Source organism: Puntigrus tetrazona, chromosome 12 (genome assembly GCF_018831695.1).
Source record: "Puntigrus tetrazona isolate hp1 chromosome 12, ASM1883169v1, whole genome shotgun sequence".
In the NCBI taxonomy this organism is placed as follows: Eukaryota; Metazoa; Chordata; class Actinopteri; order Cypriniformes; family Cyprinidae; genus Puntigrus; species Puntigrus tetrazona.
Window position 1 is genome coordinate 12939510 of NC_056710.1, and position 22298 is coordinate 12961807.

At 37.0% G+C, this 22298-nt stretch overlaps 1 protein-coding gene across 1 annotated transcript in view; it reads right to left on the bottom strand.

Annotated features, from left to right (window-relative positions):
• nrg3b (neuregulin 3b) overlaps positions 1-22298 on the bottom strand; it is a 118769-nt gene that overhangs the window by 38575 nt on the left and 57896 nt on the right. Inside the window, 2 exon segments of the mRNA XM_043253152.1 lie at positions 4608-4657; positions 4659-4741. Coding sequence (XP_043109087.1) covers positions 4608-4657; positions 4659-4741 — 133 coding nt within the window.

Here is a 22298-nt window from a genome sequence, read left to right on the forward strand (position 1 = left end):
GTGCATAGAATGATTATTCGCTAACCTCTCTCACTGACGTCTCGTCTCACTCGGGAAAAACATGCGCTCACTTATGCCCTTGTCTCTTTCTATGTCTCTCCTCAGTCCCTCCATTCAAATCAAATTCAATTCAGAGCACTCCATCTGCCATCACACCACTATATAACAACTACACCAACAGTAAAACAGGCAACAAATAAATAAAGACACCCATACATTGAGAGAATAGTTAAGTGCGGTTTAACCCAGACTACTCAGTAAAAAATAATAAGATTTTATATTAGGCGGCACTTTACAAAGCGTTCCTGTCTCTTTCTATACTCCGTTGTCCATCTCTTTATCTCTGCCTCGTTCTGTTACAAAGCTGCTGGAGTTTGACATTCAGAGAGTGGTATCAAATGTGCTAAACTACCACTTATCACCACATCTGCGATTGTGAAATTCTTGTCTGAGAAAAGCCCTTTTATCCAAATAAACCTGTATATGTGTTTAAGTATACATGCTAATTAAAAACTCTGAACTGTCTGTCCACTATGTAAGTAATCCATTTTAAACACCCAGAATGAAGCATCCCCAGATGATCAATCATGTATACCAGCTGAGCAGCCAAAAGGGAAGGACAGTACCAGCAGGCACACTGTCTGCGTTTCAGGTTAGCCACCAGTTGCTGCCACCTGACATGCTGTTCACGAGCCAACAGATTTTGTTTGTGATCTGTTCCATTATCTCGACAAATCCGTATTTACCGACTTACCTGTAGACTATACATGTGCCAGTTTCCGGTGTATTGTTGTAATAAACACGCACTGTATTGATATCGACCAGGCACTTATATACATGAAATGCATTATTAGACCGTTTTCCAAGGCTGTAAGATATATTAAACCTATTTAAAAACTCTAATAAGGCATAATGCTATTGTGAATTCACAAATACTATAATTCAAATAAATAAATATGTAGCCTATGTGCAGTTTAATTATTTACATGCGTGTAGGTTACATATATGCCTTTGTGTGTCAGAATGGCTCTGTTCATAGTAAATGCTCCGCTGGCTGCTCTGCACAACACATTTATTGCACATATTATTATTCTTAAGCTTACTCACTGTGGTATTCATCATACAGCACAGCATTTTTATTTATTTATACTCAGTATATATTCATTCATGTCAAAGGTTGGTTAACAATGTTCTGTATTACTATTATTGTGTTAAGGTTTGCTATTAGAGAGACATTATTAAAATAACCTGAAATGTGTCTTTTTAACCTGTTTCGTAATGCAATTAAGTATTGTAACAACTGTTTCAGCAATTATCATGATACAATGTGATATTTTTGTAGCAGCTATGCAACTAACCTAAACAAAACCTAATCTTAACTCTATAATAAATGCCTACTTAGGTATTTACTTGAGTACTTATAAGTATAATTACACTGTAACACTACTAAGTGCAACGAAATTTTAATCACAAGTGTCCGTGTCCCCCCCCCCCATTCATTCTTCTTTCCAGTCTCATCTTAACACAGCCTCTTCAGCAACAGAGACAATGCTAAGGTAGTTCGCGTGGGATGTTTATATTCTTGAGTGAAAATTTGTGTATTTATGCATGCCATAATTATATAGTCTTACTTAGTTAACATCCTTTAGATGTTATTTGGGCGTTAAAGAGTGTACAAAGGGTACATCCTCCTAAGGCCAGCGAAAAGAGAGAGACAGCTTCCTGGATTAACACTGTGTGTCGAGATCTGACAGCTTAATCATAACTGCTTCTTCAGGAAAAGAGAGTGCTTGATAAGAAACTTGAAAAAGAGATATAAATCATCATTAATATGATTCATTTGTCAAGTCATATCTTAATACCCCTACCAGGGTTTCTGAGATCCTACTCCTGCATTATACATCTATGTCTTTATCATTTGTCTTCAGTGAAGTGCATCGAACAATCCCTCCTGTCAGATTTTCCTTCGTTAGTGAAATAGACACATTCTATTTATTAATCCTAACACTGTAATTCTCGCTCTAGCTCTCTTCCTGCCATCCTTGTAGACATTTACGGGCAAATAACTGTGATAAAATAACACAGCGTCTTTTAAAATGTAACTTTTAATTAACAGATACAACAGTATATCACATTTACTTATTATAACGTCAATGGCTAGTATTACGAGAAACCAGGTTTTCTCATTACCACTGTTCACTTTATAAGTGCAATAAAGGTGATGGAAAACAATTCCTAATTGCACAAACGACTGATATTGGAGGCATCCTATCTGTGCCGTGAACATTAAAATATATAAATAGTTTTATTACAGCAGCACTTGGACACAGCTCTATATTATCTGTGTGCATATAATGAACACCAAAGATCTGTTACCATGGCAATGACTGGGGAACAACAATCCCATTAGTGGGATTGATAAAAGCCAAATGGAAAAAAGGATGAAAAGAGAAAATGAAGAAGAGAAATAACTGCAATAATATGGGTAAAACCTCTGATTACGCTTACCGGATGTTGCTCTACTGAACATTAGCCTGCGTTAAGCCTTTAGCCTGAGGTAGTGGTGGTTATTTAAAAAAAAAAAAAAACACTTATTACATTTGAGTGTTAAAGAGGAGGCAGACAGGTTTGTCGGATGAAAAGGGCTTTGGGAGTAGTGAAGAGAACCTCTGATAGGGTATAACACTAAAAGGATATTTCTAAACATCTGCAAGTTCTCCTTTTAAAAACATTTTTAGATTTACAGCCAGAGATGAGCATAGTCATATGCTTCTGTTTCTGATTTCTTCTAACATTTCTGGTTACTTAATGGTTCTACAAATTATTCCTAAAGTAAAAACTTGAAATAAATAAATAAAACAATACAGTTCCAATTTCAAACAATGATTTTAATATTTAAATATTTACATAAATTCTTGCTAAATGTTTAAAAAGACTAATTTAAGACAATTAGTATGCAGTAATGAACGGAATTAAGACAGATTATTATGCTAATTTTGCAACATTGACACTGCAAAGCCATAATTTATGAATTTTGCAACATTGGCAGGTCATTGAACTAAACTCAAGCAGAAGTGAACTACTCTCAGTTGAACAATAGCACTTTTATCTTCTGTACAGCTGCATTACAGCTTATTTATTCTTTAATAATTGAGCAATTTACATGAACACTTTTGTTCAGATATATTAATGTGAAGCTGCTTTGTACAAAGTGATACATAAATAAATACGTCTGGACTTATCAATCATTTTTTCTTGTCTTTTTATAAGCATTATAAATGTAATACATTAATTAATATACTATACAACAATACTAATCAAAAAAACAAACAGTGTGTTTAAATGATTTTATTTTTATAAAATAATACTGAAAAATAACTCATGTTTAACCTGCTAATAAATATCTATTTATTAAAATCATTTCAGAAGTTAAACTATACAGTACTCGCTGAGCTGTACTGTATATTTTGATAACACAGAAAAGAACAGACCCAATAGCACCAAATACTTAGGAATTGGAGTATTCTGGCTGTCTCTGATTCACTAAAAAGAACCAAATCAGAATAATTTGTTCATAAATTGGACTACACTGGTTTAGCTATATGTTTTTGATTCACAGAAAAGAAACCACTCGATAGCTTTGCGCTACCTCTTTGATTCAGTAAAAAGTTTAAATAGAGTACTACATTCAGAAAAAGAAAAAGCACTGCCTGAGCATGGCTCATAACAGAGATGTTCTTTCTGAAATGATAGCACTGATTGCTCCGTAGATTTAGTAGCTGTGCTGTGGCACCATTTCATACGTATTGCAGGAATACTTCTAGAGGCCATTCGCAATGATTGCATTTTTGCATTCTACTCATGACTGCTTTTACATTGTTCTTCTATGCAAACATGCATTTATTATGGCGCCAGTGGGAACATGCACATGCAAGAACCATTAATAGAACATTGGTTTTAGCTCTACCAGTTCCCAACCTTATTCACAGCCCTTTCCTTTAGAGATTCCTTCTAAAGAACTTTAAACCATTCAGTAGTTTTTGACTCATTTGAATCATTAATGACAGATTATTTTATTTGCAGAAACATTCTGTGCAAAACAGCAGTATCTTTCACAGTCAGCCCCCAGCCCACCCACCACCACCACCACCATTATTTGTTTCAAGCGAAGCCACTCATCTTTGAATGAGCTGGACTCATCAAACTCTTCAGGTTAAGTCATTCAGCCATTCCATCATGGTGGATCAGCGTTCTAATTATACCCTTGAAATCCTGGCTTTTAAGACAACTATCGCATTTGCCAAGATTTTTAAAATAGACCACTTGCGTTCAGCATGACTCCTCCTTTCATCTCACATCATTGGAATAATTTGCATCTGTATTTTAGATATTTTCAGCATACGTTGAGCCTATCCACTGCAGCACGTCACCACAGCCTTTGTTTTCTGTGCATTTGCACATGGATTAGTTACAAAAGGGTTATAGCTACTCAAAAACCCCTGTAAAAACAGATCTTGGAGTTCGTTGTTTTCATTGAGGAAAATGGTAAAGATAGAAAAACCAATTTAATCTGTGACACACACTCACACACTCACACACACGCTTACCTGCAGTGTCTGTGTACACCTGCCACTGTTTCGATGATGAAGCATTCTCTCCTCATTCAAACAGAAGGCCATCTCCTGACTGTCTTGGCACGGCTTGAAGAACTCTGAACGTACGGTGGAGGTTGTAGGGGCAACTGCATTTGAAAGAGACACAGGAGGGCAAAAAAGATAAGGGGGGACAGAAAGAGATTAATCAAGATTAAATATGTTTAATTCAATGAATCAAACACTAATAATCCATCCATTTCCATAATGTCCATTCCAGTGATAAAATTACGTCTGAGTGATTTCTCAATATTATGACATGAATGGTGTTAATTGAATCACATGTTCAAGTACGATGGTTTCACAATCACTCCACTGATTTCAAATGAGCCCATGTGAGGACCAGAAAATATTCTAGAATCTATTATAGAGCTTATATAGGGTATGAGGGTTTAATGACACAGGCCATCAGAGATAATAAACCTCATGTAATAAGCTACAACGTGGGTTTTTCAGCCGTTTTTATGCCACTCTAGCTGCAAGGGACCGTTTATAAAAACAAGACAGTTTTTACGGCAAAATTTATAGAATTACATAGCATATTATTATCAAATGTATTATATATATACACACACACACACACACACACATGTAAAATATAATAACGTTTAATAAAATAATTTTATTGTGAAATAAAATATTGGTTATTTTGATAAATCATTTTTTTTTTTTTTTTTTTTTATTAAATAGTTATGTGCCTAATATTTACTAACTAAAATTACTTATGACTGAGACCCGCTGTTTGAAAAATCCTGAGCTACATATCTGTTTATTCTATTGCACCATCATTTCTACAAAGGCAATAATCAAACAAGCTGAAACAATGCCCGCTTCGCCCTCTTATAAGAAGCTTTGGGAATTCTGATTCATTGTAGAGAATCAGTTTGTTCTGATTGCTCTTTTAAACTAACCAGGATAAATAATACATATATGTATGCCCGGTCATCGTTGTATATATTTAGCGCTTAACAAGAAGGGACCATAATGAATTGCATATTTAAAATATTTAATTAGCGCTATTTATAAACCTAATCAAGACAGAACGATAATGAATCAGAACACTGGTCAAAGCTAAACATCCTGCATTAGCACCTTCATGTTGTTCTCTGTTTAAACTACAGTGATGATTCACAGAAACATGACTGCTGTTTATAAAAACAGCCTGCACCTTTTAATCTAAATCAGAATAGGGCTAGACTGAGGAATCTGGTTCCTCTGACCCTTCTTCGCTTCCTTGACTTCAACATGGACATCAACATCTGCTCTGCTGTTAGCAGGCACTCTGAACACAAAACCGAGGCCTGCAGCACCTGGTACGTGTTTACACAGTCATGCCACCACTAACCATGTCTATTAGAAGAAAACAATGCACTGAAAGCATGCACGCACATAATCTCCAAGACATCTGCCACGAGGTGCAATAAAGCAGAGACATTCAAAGATGCCACTGCTAGCAGAGGAGGCATCGCACGCGCATACGTCCTGGTCAAAAACAAGGCAATTCAAATAGCACCAGACACCTGCAGTAACACAGGAAAGGTCAAATCAATCTGTTGTTCTCACGTATTGATGGATAAATCTCCGGTCACTGGTGCAGAAGACGATGACGGATTTGAAAATTGTTGAAACGGGAAAAAGAGAACAAAGATGCTTCGTTCGTTTGAGAAAGCTGCGATGGATGACTTCATTACTTTGAGTCACACGGTAGCCAAAAGCGACTGCTTTGCACCATAAACAATACAATAACAGCACCAAATGCCTTATCCCGGCCCTCAGATTGCAACTGACTGGATTTTTCATATCCTCTTGTTCAAGTGTCCATAGAAACGGGGTGGGGTGTGGGGGTTATGACTCAGTATAAATCATCTGAGAAGCATCGATCAAATGACCATTGATCTGCACATTTTGTTGTTAAAACGGAGGATTCTGTTGGGTAGATTATTAGTCTCATTTTTCTCCAGAGTGGCGTTTCAAACCTGACTGGTATACTGCTGCTGACTGGCCAGTCGATCAGCAATCAGCAGTGTTTACTGTGTGACCCAGGGCTACTTATGGACTGATCTCTCACCACTACAGCTCTAATATAGGTGCTCATAAAATCTGCCATATTGAGCCCATCCGCAGGCTATCACTGGTGGAACATGCAATAATCATTGCACAGGACTATATTAAAAGGAGGGGGGAGGGGGCTCTGTATAATAAACACACGATCTCAAGAGAGGGTGGCGGAAGTGCTTGGTGAATTAATAAACATGGCAATCGATGCTCTGGGATTCAGAAGCGCTATTAGCAATCAGCTTCATTTTAAAAGTGATCATTGATGAGTTTATTAAATCAAAGGTACAGAACGCCTGCAGAGGCAGTACTGAAGCATAGCACCCACTATGCGTGCTTTATTCTTTTGCTTTCTATCGACAGGTTATTGAAACAGAACAGAAACTCGGAGCATGTGGGCGACGACCCCCACCAACCAGCCTAATTAAGTCTGCAGGGAAGTAATGATTTCCTCTGCCCACAACCAGGTTTCCTGTAAAGACGAAGTTTCACAATTGTGACAAAATCTAACGCAGGCAGATATCGTGCAAAGAACTGAATAAAGATGACTACCCAGATCCCATTCTCCGAGTTTGCCATTACCAGTTGAGGCCATCAGAGAAAAACGAGCGCATTCACACTGTGCACCTGCGCTGTGGGACTCGAGAGTGCTCTCTGCACATCAGACACTGTGGTTTCATGGGCGGCCAGCTCATGCATGACATGATAATTGCTCAGCTTCTGGTTATTTAGTGATAAATCCTCCCCTCTTGTTATTCCCAAAATGGTTTGTCATAACATTTGATTCATCCCGGTTGCTTTAAAATTAGCCTATTTTTTTTTTTTTTCTGGAAGGCAATCCACACAAGTAAGTCCCTTGATAAGGTGCACGAAACAGTCTTGCAGCAGTTCAAAACTGAATCAGAAATCCCTGTGGGTTTTTCGTCTGAATAGATGATATGTGATGAGCTAATGGACAAAAATAACATGTCCACCCTTTATGCATGCTGAAAAAGTAAATATATAAATCCCGCAGTGGAAGCTAAATTGTAACTGCAGCTTATAATTTAAAGTACTGAGTTCAATCACAGTCAGCTAACAACAATTATCTGTTTAAATAACCATCAGATCTATCTATCTATATATGACATTTAGGAAAATGATATATATATATATATATATATATATATAACATAAAAGCACTCTGTATGATTTATAAGAATTTTGAAAAGTAGGGACATAAGTCATCTTCTCCTCATAAGTCATCTTCTCCTCGTAATACCTATGTCATACCCATGTCATTATAAAAATTTGTGTCCTCATATGTCACAAAAAGCGGCACACACATAAACTAATTTTGTTACTTTAGACTTTTTTTCAAAAAAGAAAGTAAAATGTGCAGGCATCTAGGGTGGTTTAAAATCAATTATTTTCTGAACTGGTTCATTTCAAGCTAACCATGTCACTGAATGAATCACACTTTCGAATGTTTTATGTGAAATAGAGAAAGAGTGTGCAGGTTACCACATTTGATTAACACCTTAACAACACAACCTTAAAACAAAATGTATAGTAATACAGAATGTGTGAAAAGTACATGTTCTCAAGTCAGAAGAAAAATATTTATCAATGTAGTTGGGGGGAGAGCAGGGGCATTTGTAACACACAAGATTTCTTCAGGAACAGTGATGACACTTTTCAGCATCATATGTGGTATTCGGTAGTGTTCTCTCTATCAGCCTGAAAAAAAGTATCTTGTCACTTACAAAAAGCTGACACCCAATATTTTTTCTTATGTCTTTAACAATATGTTGTTGGTTAAAAGAGTCGTGGAAAATGCAACAACACTAGTTCTAAAAGAAAAATGAGATTACTCAACTAAAATTGTTTTTAATGCACGATTAACATCATTTCATTAAAACTATCAAGAGTACCGTTCTACTTAATTAAACAATTACTTTTTGTAAAAAAACGATTTTTCAAGTAATAATTACCTAGGTCTAACTACAACAGTACACAAATGATTTCTGACAGCTAAAAGAATTAGTGCCAGGAGAAAACTGTACAGTGTTATTAATAAGTATTAAAGCATTATGATATTAGCTCTCATGTGAGGTGAAGTGGACAATCACTGTGATAGGGAGAGTTGGTGCTCTTTAAACACACACACTAAAATACAGCTGATGCATTTGTAATAGCCTGGGAGTTCTGAAGAAAAATGGAAAGATGTTTTTAAAGTGCGGTTGCCTTGGTCTCCCCTACTTACAGCAGATTAAAATTGTTCAAGTCGCTTTGAATACGAGAGCAAATCATAGGCTGTTGTTCCACTAGCTAGTTCTGCACACAATGTCTTGTATTATGTAATGTATGTAATATAGCAGTTCAACAACTCAGCTGTGAAAATAATCAACCAATTTAAAAATCGCAGCAATCTCTAACTCTAATTTATAATTCCCTGGTGCTCTCTTTCGGTTTCTAGTCCCAAAACACCCAAGCTGAAGAGATGAAAGGAAACGGATTTAAAATATTAAAAGCACATCACTATTAATCACCTCCATGTATCGGACAAACTATACATATCCATGTGTAAAAACACACATGCTTTCTGTCACAGCAGAGACAGCCATGCACATTTACATTTGTAACGTTTTCCTGAAAGCCTTCTCGTAATCACCCTGCTCATTAGTGTGCTTATGCGCTGGCATATCTCTGGGGAGACACCAGAATGAGCAGAGTTCTTCTGTGCTGTTTACTGCACTGCACATCAAACACTGCACACACACAGAGCTGGAAGCTCTTCTGGGAACCTGGGCTTAGCTTTCCCATCATGCACCGCTGCCCACTGCCCTGCTGCTCTCTCCTGAGTGGTGTAGTGAGGCAGGGAGTCTGTGTCTGACCGCTGAGCGTACAGAGCTTCTGGGACACAAGCAACACTTAGAAGCCCCGGCATTTCTGTGGTGTTTGCATATTTTGAATAATGTATGCCGATATATTAGAATAAATTATGTAGGAAACTGTATCTGGCCTTCACTAACAAAAATAGTTATTAAGAGCATATTTTTGTGGGTCAAGGATTATACAATATTTAGTTCTGGTCCTCTAATTTGATTTTCGAATGGTGTCCCAGGATGGCTCATATACAGTTCAAAAGCATTGGGATGCTTCACCGTTTGTATAACTTTGCTCATCTGCTGGTAAATAGTGTTTGAAAGTATGTAGGGCTCCTAACAAATTCAGTTTTATTTTTTCCAAATTCCATTTTTTTCCCGTTTTTATTTAAATTTTTTTAGTGTGTGCTTTGATTTTCTAGACTAAATTAAATTGTATTCATCAAAAAGCATGTCTAATTAATTAAAATCATAAAACTTATTAAACAGCAATTTATCAAAAGTAAGGCCATATGAAATGCTTTTTCTTCCTAAATTAAAGTTTATTCTTAATTTTCTGCATTTCATTTTAATGGTTTCATTACATATAATTAATCTAAAGCTTTTCTAATTTGCGGATTTTTATTATTATTATTATTATTATTTTTCCCCAGAAATATTTTGTTGTGTATTTACATTTTTCTGCTAAATAAATGTTCTGGCAAATATTCCTTTAAAAACATTGTTTTATTATTACTTTAAGTAATATTTCTGTTACTGGTTTCAAGTTGAGAACTTTTATTTTGATGGGTTGCTGCGAAGACCTTTAGTTCTATATAATATGAAAATAGTTTTACCTAAAAGAAATGGTAAAATCCTTATGACGTGACTTTCCAACAGATATTATGCTTATGTGTTCATTTACTCATATATTGAGTTGACAGAGGCTGAAATCACTGCGAGCATCATGTGCAATTTAGTATGTGTGTAGTAAAGGAAACTGCACATCTGCGCCATTCACACAGAAACACACAGAGCATGCAGGATTCACATTCAAATAGTATTTTTGCAGCTTAATATTCACAGACACTCGTCTATATCACATTCTAATTTAAGTGTACTGACCTACTTTTGATTTATTCCTTTAGAATTTGGCAAATTCCATTTTCTGACCAGATTGCACAATTCTGCCTGCTTTTCGCATCACAGAAATCATGGGGCCCCAAGTATGTGCAATGAGTAAAAAAAAGAGTGCACTTTTCTTCTGGTTTGAAATTTAAAATGCATGACTGTGAGTGCAATTTTGCTAGTATATTGGTTCAAAAGTCAAATTTGAGTAACAAATTTTAAAAGGCATAAAATTCCCAGTTACACTGACTGTTTTTGTTTTGCTTGTTCCGTTGAGTCATTGTCTCATAAATAAAAACACTCGTTTTAGTCCTGTATGAATCAGTGTTTTGAACAAATTTGTTGAGTAAATGGCTCGGTGACTAACTCCTTCCTAAATGAATCAGTGTATAAAATGAATTGGCTCTGTATTTCTGTGTTTCTGCCATACACTCAGTAACCTGTTAATTTCAGGATGAGTCAGTGTTTTTAAACACATCATTTTAGACTGGATGATTCAGCGACTCACACCACACCATCTACTGGTGTAACAGTGTATCTTACAGAAAGAATCGCAGAAAAAAAAACTGACGGCCTGTCATATCATCTTTCTTGGAATGCTGTTCGCCAAATTTGTCAATGAATCAAATCTGAGAAACAGAACTAAATGTTAATTATAGTACTACTGCCATGTGCTCACTTAGTGATAAATTAAATGAGTTGATTTATCTCTTGTACACATTTCACTGTGTATAGGCCATGACACAAGTCACCTACTCACATGGTCACCTTTGACAGCCTCCACCTTGCTTTCCCTCTCACACCTACCCAGTGGGGCCACCTGTCATGGACAAATGGAGGTTAGTGGGGACTTGTGCGTAAAAGCATAAGCCTTTACTGTCAGAGGGACGGCGAGCAAATGCGCTTCTGTATACTGACAGCTCATGATGGCTGTACACACAGACATCTGTCACACAGTAACAGTGTGCCCTGTCCTTCACCGGTCAGGATGACAGGCCCTTGGGGCAACTTTCTGCAATAAGCCTGTTTTCTGAACTCAAAACTAGAGTTGGGGAGTGAGAACTGATTACATAAAAAAGATACCGAAACCCAATGGTCTTCATTAAATTCAGTTTTGTAAATGGCTGCTGAATGTCTCCATTCTTTTTGGATGTAGAGGAACAGTGCACTAAAAGCAGTGTTTCCTGCACAGCAGGACTGTGCTGATACCAAATCTACAGCAAAAGAAATCATGTTTTAGCTGAGTTGAGGCTTTCAGTCTGAACTGAAAGTGATGAAAGTAATACTTCATGTACTAAAAGAATTGTTAATGCAATTGCGAAGAGTGCAGGTTTTCATACTGTATGCTAAAATATTTGCACTATTGCATTTTCACTATAGTCTATAAAAACTTTTTTGACCAGCCCAACATGTCAACTTTGGCTCAACCATGAGGCATGAGATTTATAGAAAGAGGCAGGGGGTGTGTTGAAACCAGTAATTTTTGTATAAAATTTCATATGCACAAATTCTACGCTGCAGATTAAAAACGGAAAGGGAGTCATTAAATTCCTTTCTAGCCCTGCTTAACGTACAGGGTCTTTATGTGTGAGAAGACCCACAAAAAGCTAAATTCACACTAGGCTACTTTAACAAATTGAGATAAATGACGAATACCAATGATCGCCTGAAACACACTGAGGTTATGGATTAAGTATATAGATCTGCTAATGCCTTTAGTGTTGCAAGAGCATTTTTACTCTGTCCTTTGAGCATTTTCATTATGCTAAGCAAATTAAAAGCTTTCACCTCTGGATTACAGTGAAGATGAAAAAGATGATTTACTTCCAAAAAGGACGAAGCTAGAGAGTGCTACAGGGCTTACTTTTGTAAGACATGATGCTACCGAAAATCATTTTTTGGTCATGAATATAGCACATTTTAATCTGTTCATAGAGCCACCGTGAAATGAACATTTTTTTTCTTTTCTTTTTTAAAGGGAAGTACCCTGCCCATTTTTCATTTAGATATTCCTGCAGTACAGAAAGCTCAGATGACAGCATGTATGAGGCAAGCAAAACTGTAACAAACTCGTATAATGGATGGCTGCGCCAGCACAGCACCTTTACATGTCAGACAGTTGAAGTTTCAGAGTAAACAGTGATTTTTCGCGCTGCACTTGCATTAACATCATCACAATGGATCTCCTGGTCAGTCTCAATGTAAGAGGTCTGAAGTAGCATATTTCCTAAAGCAGGGACGATTGATGTTTAACATTAAGGAAGCAAGAAAGGATTGAATGGTATAGAACCCACTTATTCTAATTCTAATAAATAATTTTTTTGCCTTCAGTGAAAACCCTTTTGATAGATACCATAGAGAATATATCGCAGCATGCCTTTCACACTGGGTAAATATATAAAGATTCTGCAAAGTTCATTACAGCTGTCTAAAATAACCATAATTGAACAGGAGAAAACCGAGGGAAGACAATTTGTTGCTCTGTTAAGAAGAGTTGAAAGTGTCTAGACAGATGACTTCCCCTGAGAGGAAAGGAGACTGACTCATTAAATCCCCCTGCGGCGAAGACAGGGAAAACTTAAGACAGATTAATGCCAGAAACGAGACCCATTACAGCTCTGAACAGGAAAAAAAAATTCAGACAGAATAAGGGTGCGATCTAGAAAGGTGAATGGACTTGTCTTAGCACTTCCCCTAGAAATAATGACAGCCATGGCTGAACAAAGTGTTCCTGACAAAATGCAAGTGACAATTAAGACAAAACTAGCGGCCTGGAGGACTTAAACCAGAGTCTGCCATGACAAAAAACATATTCAAAATACACAATCATGATGTACTGGACAGGAAACTAATCTAAATTAGTTTTAGCACGCTAAAAGCAAACATCCTTAATTAAACTAAATGTCTCACATGCATTAGTAAAATATAAAAGGCAAATTATGTGCTTTCACAACCTCCGCTATGATAGTCGATAAATGACTCTGAACTGCACAACTTGAAATGGTATGAATTATTACGCCTTCCATTTATATGCAGGAAACATCTCACAAACATCTCCCAATGCCGCCAAAAGGGTTCTTATGTTCCCTAAATTAAAGAAATAAATGATATAAAAATAGATGATGTGGAGGCATATTAGTGCCGATTGTATGCTTTTAACGAACAAGGGGGTGGATTTCCATCTAGTCTCTAAAAAGCTTTTAACTTTTTTACCTGTTAATCATGTGACAAAAACAATAATTGTCTCGTAATATGATAAATGTATAAACAGAAAGCAGCAATAAATGTAAGAGCTGCTACCTTCCTTTTTTATTATACATAAAAGTCATCATAAATCTAGAGAACATGACAGCATTTTAAGGTATCAGATGCTCCTTGATGCGAAGGCTGTTAAAAAAGCTGGCAATTTAATTATGCTGCCTTCTAGCATAGTGTAATCTCTCTTAGTCAAGTACTAAGGCATGTTAATGTCATGAAGTACATGTTCTTCATGGTGAAGGCAATGCCAGAATTCATAGCGACAAGCTCGGTGTAAAAAAATAAAGATGGGAAATATGGTGATTATAAACATATATTTCATTCAATACTCTGAGAAGCACTGAACTAAAAATACTTCAGCGTAATTAAAATGGATCACTTCATTAATATTTGTTATTATATTTGTTTGCTTATTGCACTATTAGCTTTGCAACGAGCTAACATCAAACTCCTCATAAGAAAGCAGCCATGTATATAGCAGAAACGAAACATTCAGAATTGACTTGATAATGGATTTCAAATGCTAATTCAGTTTCTGAATTCGTACTTATGTAGCGAACAAGTTGCAAAATTGCAACCAGAATTATAATATAAATCAATTGAAAGTAATAGGTAACACTAGTATGGGCATAAATTCTCACTATATTAACATGCCTGTTATCAAGATATTGGCCATTTATTAGTACTTGTAAAGCGCATATTTGTCCTGCATCTCAAGTGTCAAAATCAAATTTGCCAAGACAAATTTAATTTAAAAAAATCTTTAAAAAGACTTGAAGTTTACTGATTTATTCCTACAGTCAGACAAACGGAAGTCAGACAAATAGATAGCTAGATAGAGGAACAGGGCAGCTCAAAACTAAGTTGTACAAATTCTCTGTACTTGTCAAACAAAGGCCATTAATTGATATTTTATAGCACATTATTCTCCCAGTGTGCTGATATCCTGCGGCAGAAACACAAGCTTTAAAAATCCTCGACACTGGAGATCCAGATTACACACTATTGTCTTTTATGAGGTCTTTCTGCACAAGGCAACAAACCCAGGACCCTTTAGCCTTCCAAAGTCTCCTGATGTACTGCAGATTTGGCCAGTTATTCATCATTTGATCTGCTCAAATCGCTCTGCCTCCCACACTCTCAAAACGTCAAACTGATTCATGTATTCATTATCCAGTGCCGAGGATGCATGCCTAAGCTTGCTCACTCTCTTTCTCTCCCAGTCCCTATATCTCGCTATTCTTATTCGTCTTCTTCCTCCTCCTCCTCCTTATCTCTCTCTGTCTCTTGTTCTCACACGAAGCTACTTTATGTTTCTGCTTGGTCTCATGTTTCTCCATAAGAGGAGGAGTTATAATGAGCCATGTCTCTAAAGGCACGGTAGATAACAGACTTCTCCTGCGAATGTAACAGATAAGCTTAACCAGCTAGAGCAGTGATGCCTTATCAAAGGCAATCTGCTGCTTTTCACATGCATCTTGGGTAGAGCTCCTAACATGCTGCAGCACATGTTTCACAGACTTCACCGGGTGTTTGACCAGAGTAACCTTGGCGATAAGAGAACAGCTGCAGGGTTGATCCAGGATGGAGGGGAGTCTCCTTTGAGTTGGGTGTCCTCTCGCCTCTCCTGTCTTATACGCCCTCCTCTTTCCCCTTAACTCCTGTCCTGGGGAGGAAGTGTAGCTCTGTCAGCTTCGCTGTGAGCACAGCTATATTTAACGCCCGATGAAATATTTATCCTCAAGTTGAGACACAGGAGGATGTGCAGAGCCAGCATAAATGGGAGGACTGAGATACAAGAGAGTGAAAGAGAGACGGGGTGAGGAAGTGCAAGGAACGAGTGGTCTGGATCGCCTGCACAAATAAATGTCAATGAAAAAAAAAAGCAAAACTGACAACTGTGTATGCAGCTGTTTGATTTGCTGCACACGTTCTAGTTAAATTGTAAATATTCTACTGTTAATTTATAAGATATATGTAAACTAATGAGGTGTTTCTTCAACTATGCACAAACTAACCTGATAATTTCATGACCATATCCAACATTTAACATTATAAATGCGACCCATGCTGGCAATATTATTCGGAATGCACAAACGTTCAAAAATGAGTTTTTTTATTTTCACATTCTCCATTAAAATACCTTCAAAATGATATATGACATAAATAACTGAGCTACAGCCGTTTGAAGGCAATAGAGGCAGCAGATCTGATTTAGAGAAAAATCAAGTCAAATATTTCAAAGTAAAACCACAAAGCAAAGTTGCATATTTTCTTAATAATAATTAATATATTATTAATCACAATATAGCTTTTTTATTTGTTATTAAAACAAGAAAAAGGTGCAAATAAACAGTAATTTTATCAAGAGCAGCGGGGGTCTTTTCTTTGAATGTGTTTAACATTAACAGATCTACTGTAATGCATGGATCGAATATAACGTTACACAGATTTTCCCCTATCCGCTAACTAATATAACAGAATATGACTATGTGAATCTTGGCAAGGCATATTTAGCAATAATGTATTTTATAAGAGAGATTGTGCGCTTGCAGAAATGTGCGTCTTATGTATTCGCTTTGCAAATTTCAGTCAGCGAGATTGTTTTGATTTCAAAATCTAGCTCGAAGAGGGCATAATAAACTTAATGTTTTTGTTTTTTTTTGTGAAAACCTCACATTCATCCAAAACTTTATTCACTTATTTTGCCTGTAGATCAAAATTAGTCAGTGCGTATTCTGATTATTTTTCCAGCACAGTTCACATACTGTGTTTAATAGAATCCTGTGATGGAAATATAATTTAAACTGAATGGCCAACTCGTTTGTTTTGCTAAAACATCCTAAATACCCAATATTAAAGGAATAGTTTAGTAACTTGAAGTGCGTAAAATTTACTTACCTCAGGTCATCCAAAACACAGATTCATTTGTTTTGTCATGGGAACATATTTTGAGCATAAAAATATAATATAATAAAGCATTGTTCATAAGTAAAAATAGGTTAGAACAGTTCTAAATAATTTCAGCTTCCCAAAAACTTGAATTAAGTATTAATAATTTTGGCAACGCTTTATTTTAATTAGGTGTCTATTAATTAGGTGCTTATTAGCATGCATGTCACTAGTATATTAGCTATTTATTAGTAGTAATTATGCACATATTAATGCCTTTTTACAAGACCTTATTACCCAATTACTCTATTATCTGTAATACCTTAAAAACTATCTTCATAACTATTAATTGGAATTTATTAATAGGAGACGTCATTGTTAATAGTGAATAAGTGTTCCCCATTGTAAAAAAGAGTTATCAAGATTTTCCCTACATTTCATGTATCTTATATTTTATCTTAAGCTCTTCATTGATGCTGTCTCCTTGGTAACCAAGGACACTCATTTTTATTTATTTATTTATTTGGCTAAAATGACACCACAGTTAAGGACCAGTCATAATTTGCGTTGAAATTCATTTCAAAACAATTTTAACACAGTTCCATTCAAAATGGTTTATGATTATTTCATACTAATGTAATCATTTAAAATATCATAATTAAAGCAATAAGCCACTGGAGAATGTGTGGTACAATAATTTTACTACAGCTAAAGGCTATTCTTATGATTTTATAAGAATTTTAAATGAAAAAAAAAGAAATCTATCCCTTGGACATAAAAGTGCCTGTAGTTGAAGAAACACCCAATTATGGATTCAAATACATCCTTTGACAGAAACAAGTGGTTTCTTATTTTATCTTACTTTTTCCCAACCGAGCATCTTGATTAAATCCTCAACATGATTTAGCGAATCAAAATCCTCTGTTGGTCCTGGAAAAGTACTCCTTTGAAACAATCATATCCTTAATCCTAACCTTAAACCTACCCCTAAATATCACCCCCTCCGTAAATTTGATTGGTTGATTCGACTACCAACAAGAGTGATTCAGGAGCATGTCCTACTTGGCTAAATCACATTAAGCTAGATGAAACACATATCCCTTTGAATTTAAAAAATCAGGTTTAAGATGAGTAACATTCAGCAAACAGCATGACCTAGATCTCAAGCTTCAGTAAAGCAGTACGTCTAAAAATCAGGAAAAATGAAACTGAAAGGTCTGTCTGAATTAGGAAACCTCAAACACTTTCCCGTTTGCTGTCACTGCTGTCTTCGGCGGTAAGCTAGCACAAAGGCTGCACTCTACCGGTCTATTGGAAAAAAAAAAAAAACTATGAATGAGAGATACTGGAGTGGAAAGATAGCAGCGAGTTACAAGTATAGGTGCGCTATGGTTATTTATTCTTTCAACCTGTATCTGTCGCTTTCCATTTTCTCTCAGAGCGCCAGACAAATCAGACGAGCGATTCCTCCACTACCCTCCGGAGTGAAATGTGATTCAGCAGTGGGCAGTGAGGTTGTGAGGTAGTGTATAGTCTCAGCAGTGTGTGTGTGTGTGTGAGATGAAGCAAAGCAGGGTGTGATGTACTGCTAGCAGGTGGCCTGGTTTTAGTATGCACGAAAGCAGGATGGAGAGCAGAGCGTGTGCATGCCAGTCTCAAAGTCTCTCTCTTCCTGTCTCTTTCCTCCCTTTCCCTTGGCTCTGCTCCCAGCATATGGCTAAAAGATGGGCATCCACGGGGCACGCATTAGGACCCACTGACACATAAACCAACAGGCCTGATGCAAGACTGACCACACTGACCTTTTTCTGCACTGTGGCCAGTGCTTGCTATTTGTTTGCTTGCGAAAATTAGCACCACTGCACAGGCCATTGATGTGGGTGAGGTGATAATATTAATGTTAACTAATCAAATGAATCACAATTAACTGCATATGCATCAGTATTTTCAGAAGCATGGAAAGGAGGATAATTTAAGTCATAACATTACATACCATGCCATCTGCTGGGTATTTTTTGCAGTAGGCCGCTGATGTCTAGATGAAGGATTGTATTAAGATCTGTCTGCAATCTAATCTCCATGTTAGTACTCTTATCCGAACTGTGGTTTGCTTGAATTCGTCCAAACAAACATAAGAGGTGCCAGCTCTCTGGATTCCAGAAAAGAGGATTACAAGGCTGAAGCTCAGCACACCCTCCACCCGTTTCCTTCACGAGCTGGGCTGATCCAATCATCCTGACACACTCTAAACAAGTGAGGGGTCATGCTCTTTGCCTCCTTGGAGTGTCTATGATGGGACCCCTGGGTGCTGGTGCATTTGAGTGACACAGACTCTGAATGTGTGTGATCCTGTTTAACCTCTGTGCCCTGCCAAGTGCCAGGCTCCCTGCCTGTTTAGTATGCAGACCTGTGACATCCATCCAACCACAGAGAGCAAAAGATGGACTACTGCCAGCCAACGCAGAGGAGAGAGGGAAATGGAAGAGATGAGAGGAGACTGAATAAAGAGAGGAAACAAGAGGGAGAGAAAACGAGAAGGGAGGAGACAATGGGAGAGGAGGAGAGACAAAAGTCAATAAGAGAGGAAAGGAGAGAAGCCATGAGGAGAACCGAGAATGAGGTGGATGAGAGGAGGGAATAGCAGGAGGTGAAGAGAAGAAACTAGAAGTGAAAAGGTCAACGAGGAGGGTTAATGGGGATGAGACAAGAAAAGAAGAGAGGAAAAAATCTGAGATTAGAAGAGAACAAAGGATGGAGGGATGAGACAGACGTGAACAAATAAGACATGAGGAGAAGAAAGAAAAGTGGACAAGAGGAGATTAAAAAGAGTAGACTAGGAGGTGAAAGGGAATAAAGGTGATGGGAAGGAGGTAAGAGGCAATTCAAGAGGACGGGCGAGGAGTACGCTAGAGTGGAGAACCAAGGATGGGAAATGAGATTAAAGGAGATGAGAGACAAGACAAAATAAGGCAGGAGAGAAGAGACAGGAAGGAACAATCAGATGAGAGGAGAAAAGAGGAATAAAGATGAAAGAGAGTGAATGCTATGAGCCAAGAGGAGATGGATTCAGAAGAGGTATGAAGAGAACAGAGAGCTGGGGGTGAGAGGAGGGAAGAAACAAGACAAAAAAGAGAGGCAATGAGGGAAGAAAAAGACAAGATAGATAAGACAAGACAAGAAAGAGAAAATACAAGAAGAAGGGAAGGAGAAAAGGAGACAGAAGGAGAGAGGATAATATGAGTCAAGAGAATAGGGAAGGAAAGAGACAAAACGTCAGAACAAAAGACACACTTTTGAGAGAAGAGATGAGAAAATAGGAGAAAAGCAGAGGAGAGGACTACATGAAAAGAGATGGGATGTGAGACTTATACAAAATGAGGGGAGAGAAGAGGGAAGAGACGAGAGTAGAGGAACAAGTGAAAAGGTTAGGAATAAGAAAGAAAAAGGAGGAGACAAAAAATTGGGAGAGGATAAGATTAGACAGTGGGGGGTGGGTTAAGAAGAGAGGAGGTGCGAGTGGAGGAAATTAGGTGATGCGAGAGGAGGCAAGATTAAAACAGATGAGAGGGGAGAAGAGAAATATAGGAGGAGAGCAGCACAGCCTATGAGAAAAGAAAAAAAGGAAAGGCCCTTGTTGCTGTGCTCACTTTCTCTCTTAGTATCACTCCTCTTCCCTCCTGCCTGAGATTTTCATTAACCAACAGCCCTGTGATTTACGAGCAGGAGCCCAGCTGAAGGTGGGGGAGTACAGCCTGTGTGCATATGCACTTCTGCACACACACACACACACACACACATACACGCACGATTCCTCTGCTCAAACGCACACAGATGTGCTGCTACAAACATTCCCTGAAACACAAACACACATTAATAATATACTTCATCAGATATGCATCAGTCGTGTTTGTAAAATGCCTCTTTTCACAGTGGGCAGCTGCAATTATCTTCTCTTCGTTTTTGATGAAGAACCAAAGATAAGATTTAATCGAGAGAAGGTACAGATTTGATGAAACAATCTGTCTTCATACAAATTTAAAGGTGAAGTCTTTCATTCCTGCTTTTCCCGCAGCGACAATCAGAAATGAAGACATAAGGACCGTTTTAAGCAACAAAAAAATGAAAAAAAGATTTCTAAAATCTTCTGTTTTTCAGCTGAAAAGCCCCAGCCTAAAATCACACAACCGGTTGAGCCAATGTTGTTCAATTGCAATTCTGTTTTGGTGCCACTAGTGCTGCACAAATTACACACTTCACCTTTATGCTGCAATCATTTCAGTGAGAGAGCAAATTATGTACTCAGAACTGCGAAGCCCATCTTACATGTTTTCAGCCAACATCAACCCTATCTGTTTATTCACATTTGAACTGTACTTATACAAAAACACAGAATTGCTTTAACAAAATATAAACCTGGCAGAATGTACTGACTGACACAGCAGAGCAGGCCAAGCTGATTAGTTGGCCGACATTTGGATATTTCAGAGATTACCAGCATTGACTGCAGTCACATGAATATCCATAGTCTAAGAAGATTTAGGAGTCCACATTTCCTGTTTTGAAATATTTAAATGTTAATTCATGAATTCATTTTTTAATCATTTATCAACTTGTAGGATATTTATTTTGCTCATTCATATTATATGAGATGTATGTCATTGCAAAACTATGTTTAATTTGCTTTTTTTTTTTTTCACATACTACATAGGCAGATGCCAATATTGATACCAATACCACTATTAATATTATTTCTGAGGATAAAATAAACAACTACAGCATATCCCTCAACATCCTATTCAAAAGCCATAATTTTTAAAGATTTAATAGGCTTACAATGTACATTTTAAAACTGTTGTTGTTGTTTATGATTTATTAGTAATAATTATAGAGCATGATCAATCTAACAGCCTTTAATTTAAACAATTATACTTGGCTTATGTGATAATTGTTGTAAGTGTTTGTCAGTGCTATCTGTCGAATAAAAGGCTGTTCATTTTATTATGAAGATTATTTTATGCAGTAATTTTCAGAATGATTAAAATCACTACTTAAAAACACTGCTAACACTGCTTAGTATAAGGACCGATTCTCAATATCAATGTCGAGTAGTTGCTTATTAGCATGCCTATTAATACTGGGTTTTTATTAGTACTTATAAAGCACATATTCAACATGACCGTATTTTACATCCGCAATTCTACCCAATACCTAACTATTAATGAGCAGCAAATTAGGAGTTTAGCTAATGGTTTGTAATTGTGAGTATAGGACCCTTAAATGACAGTTATAAATTATCATATACACTTAACACATTTTATATGTACATGCTTCACAATCCATATGAGCAGTATTAAACCAATGTAAAATATAGACAACATCTATTTTCCAAAAAGTCAGTTTGCCACTAGAAAAAAGATGGGATGGAAACTGATATACAGAAAGAGCAGAGAAACAGACGCAATGTAGT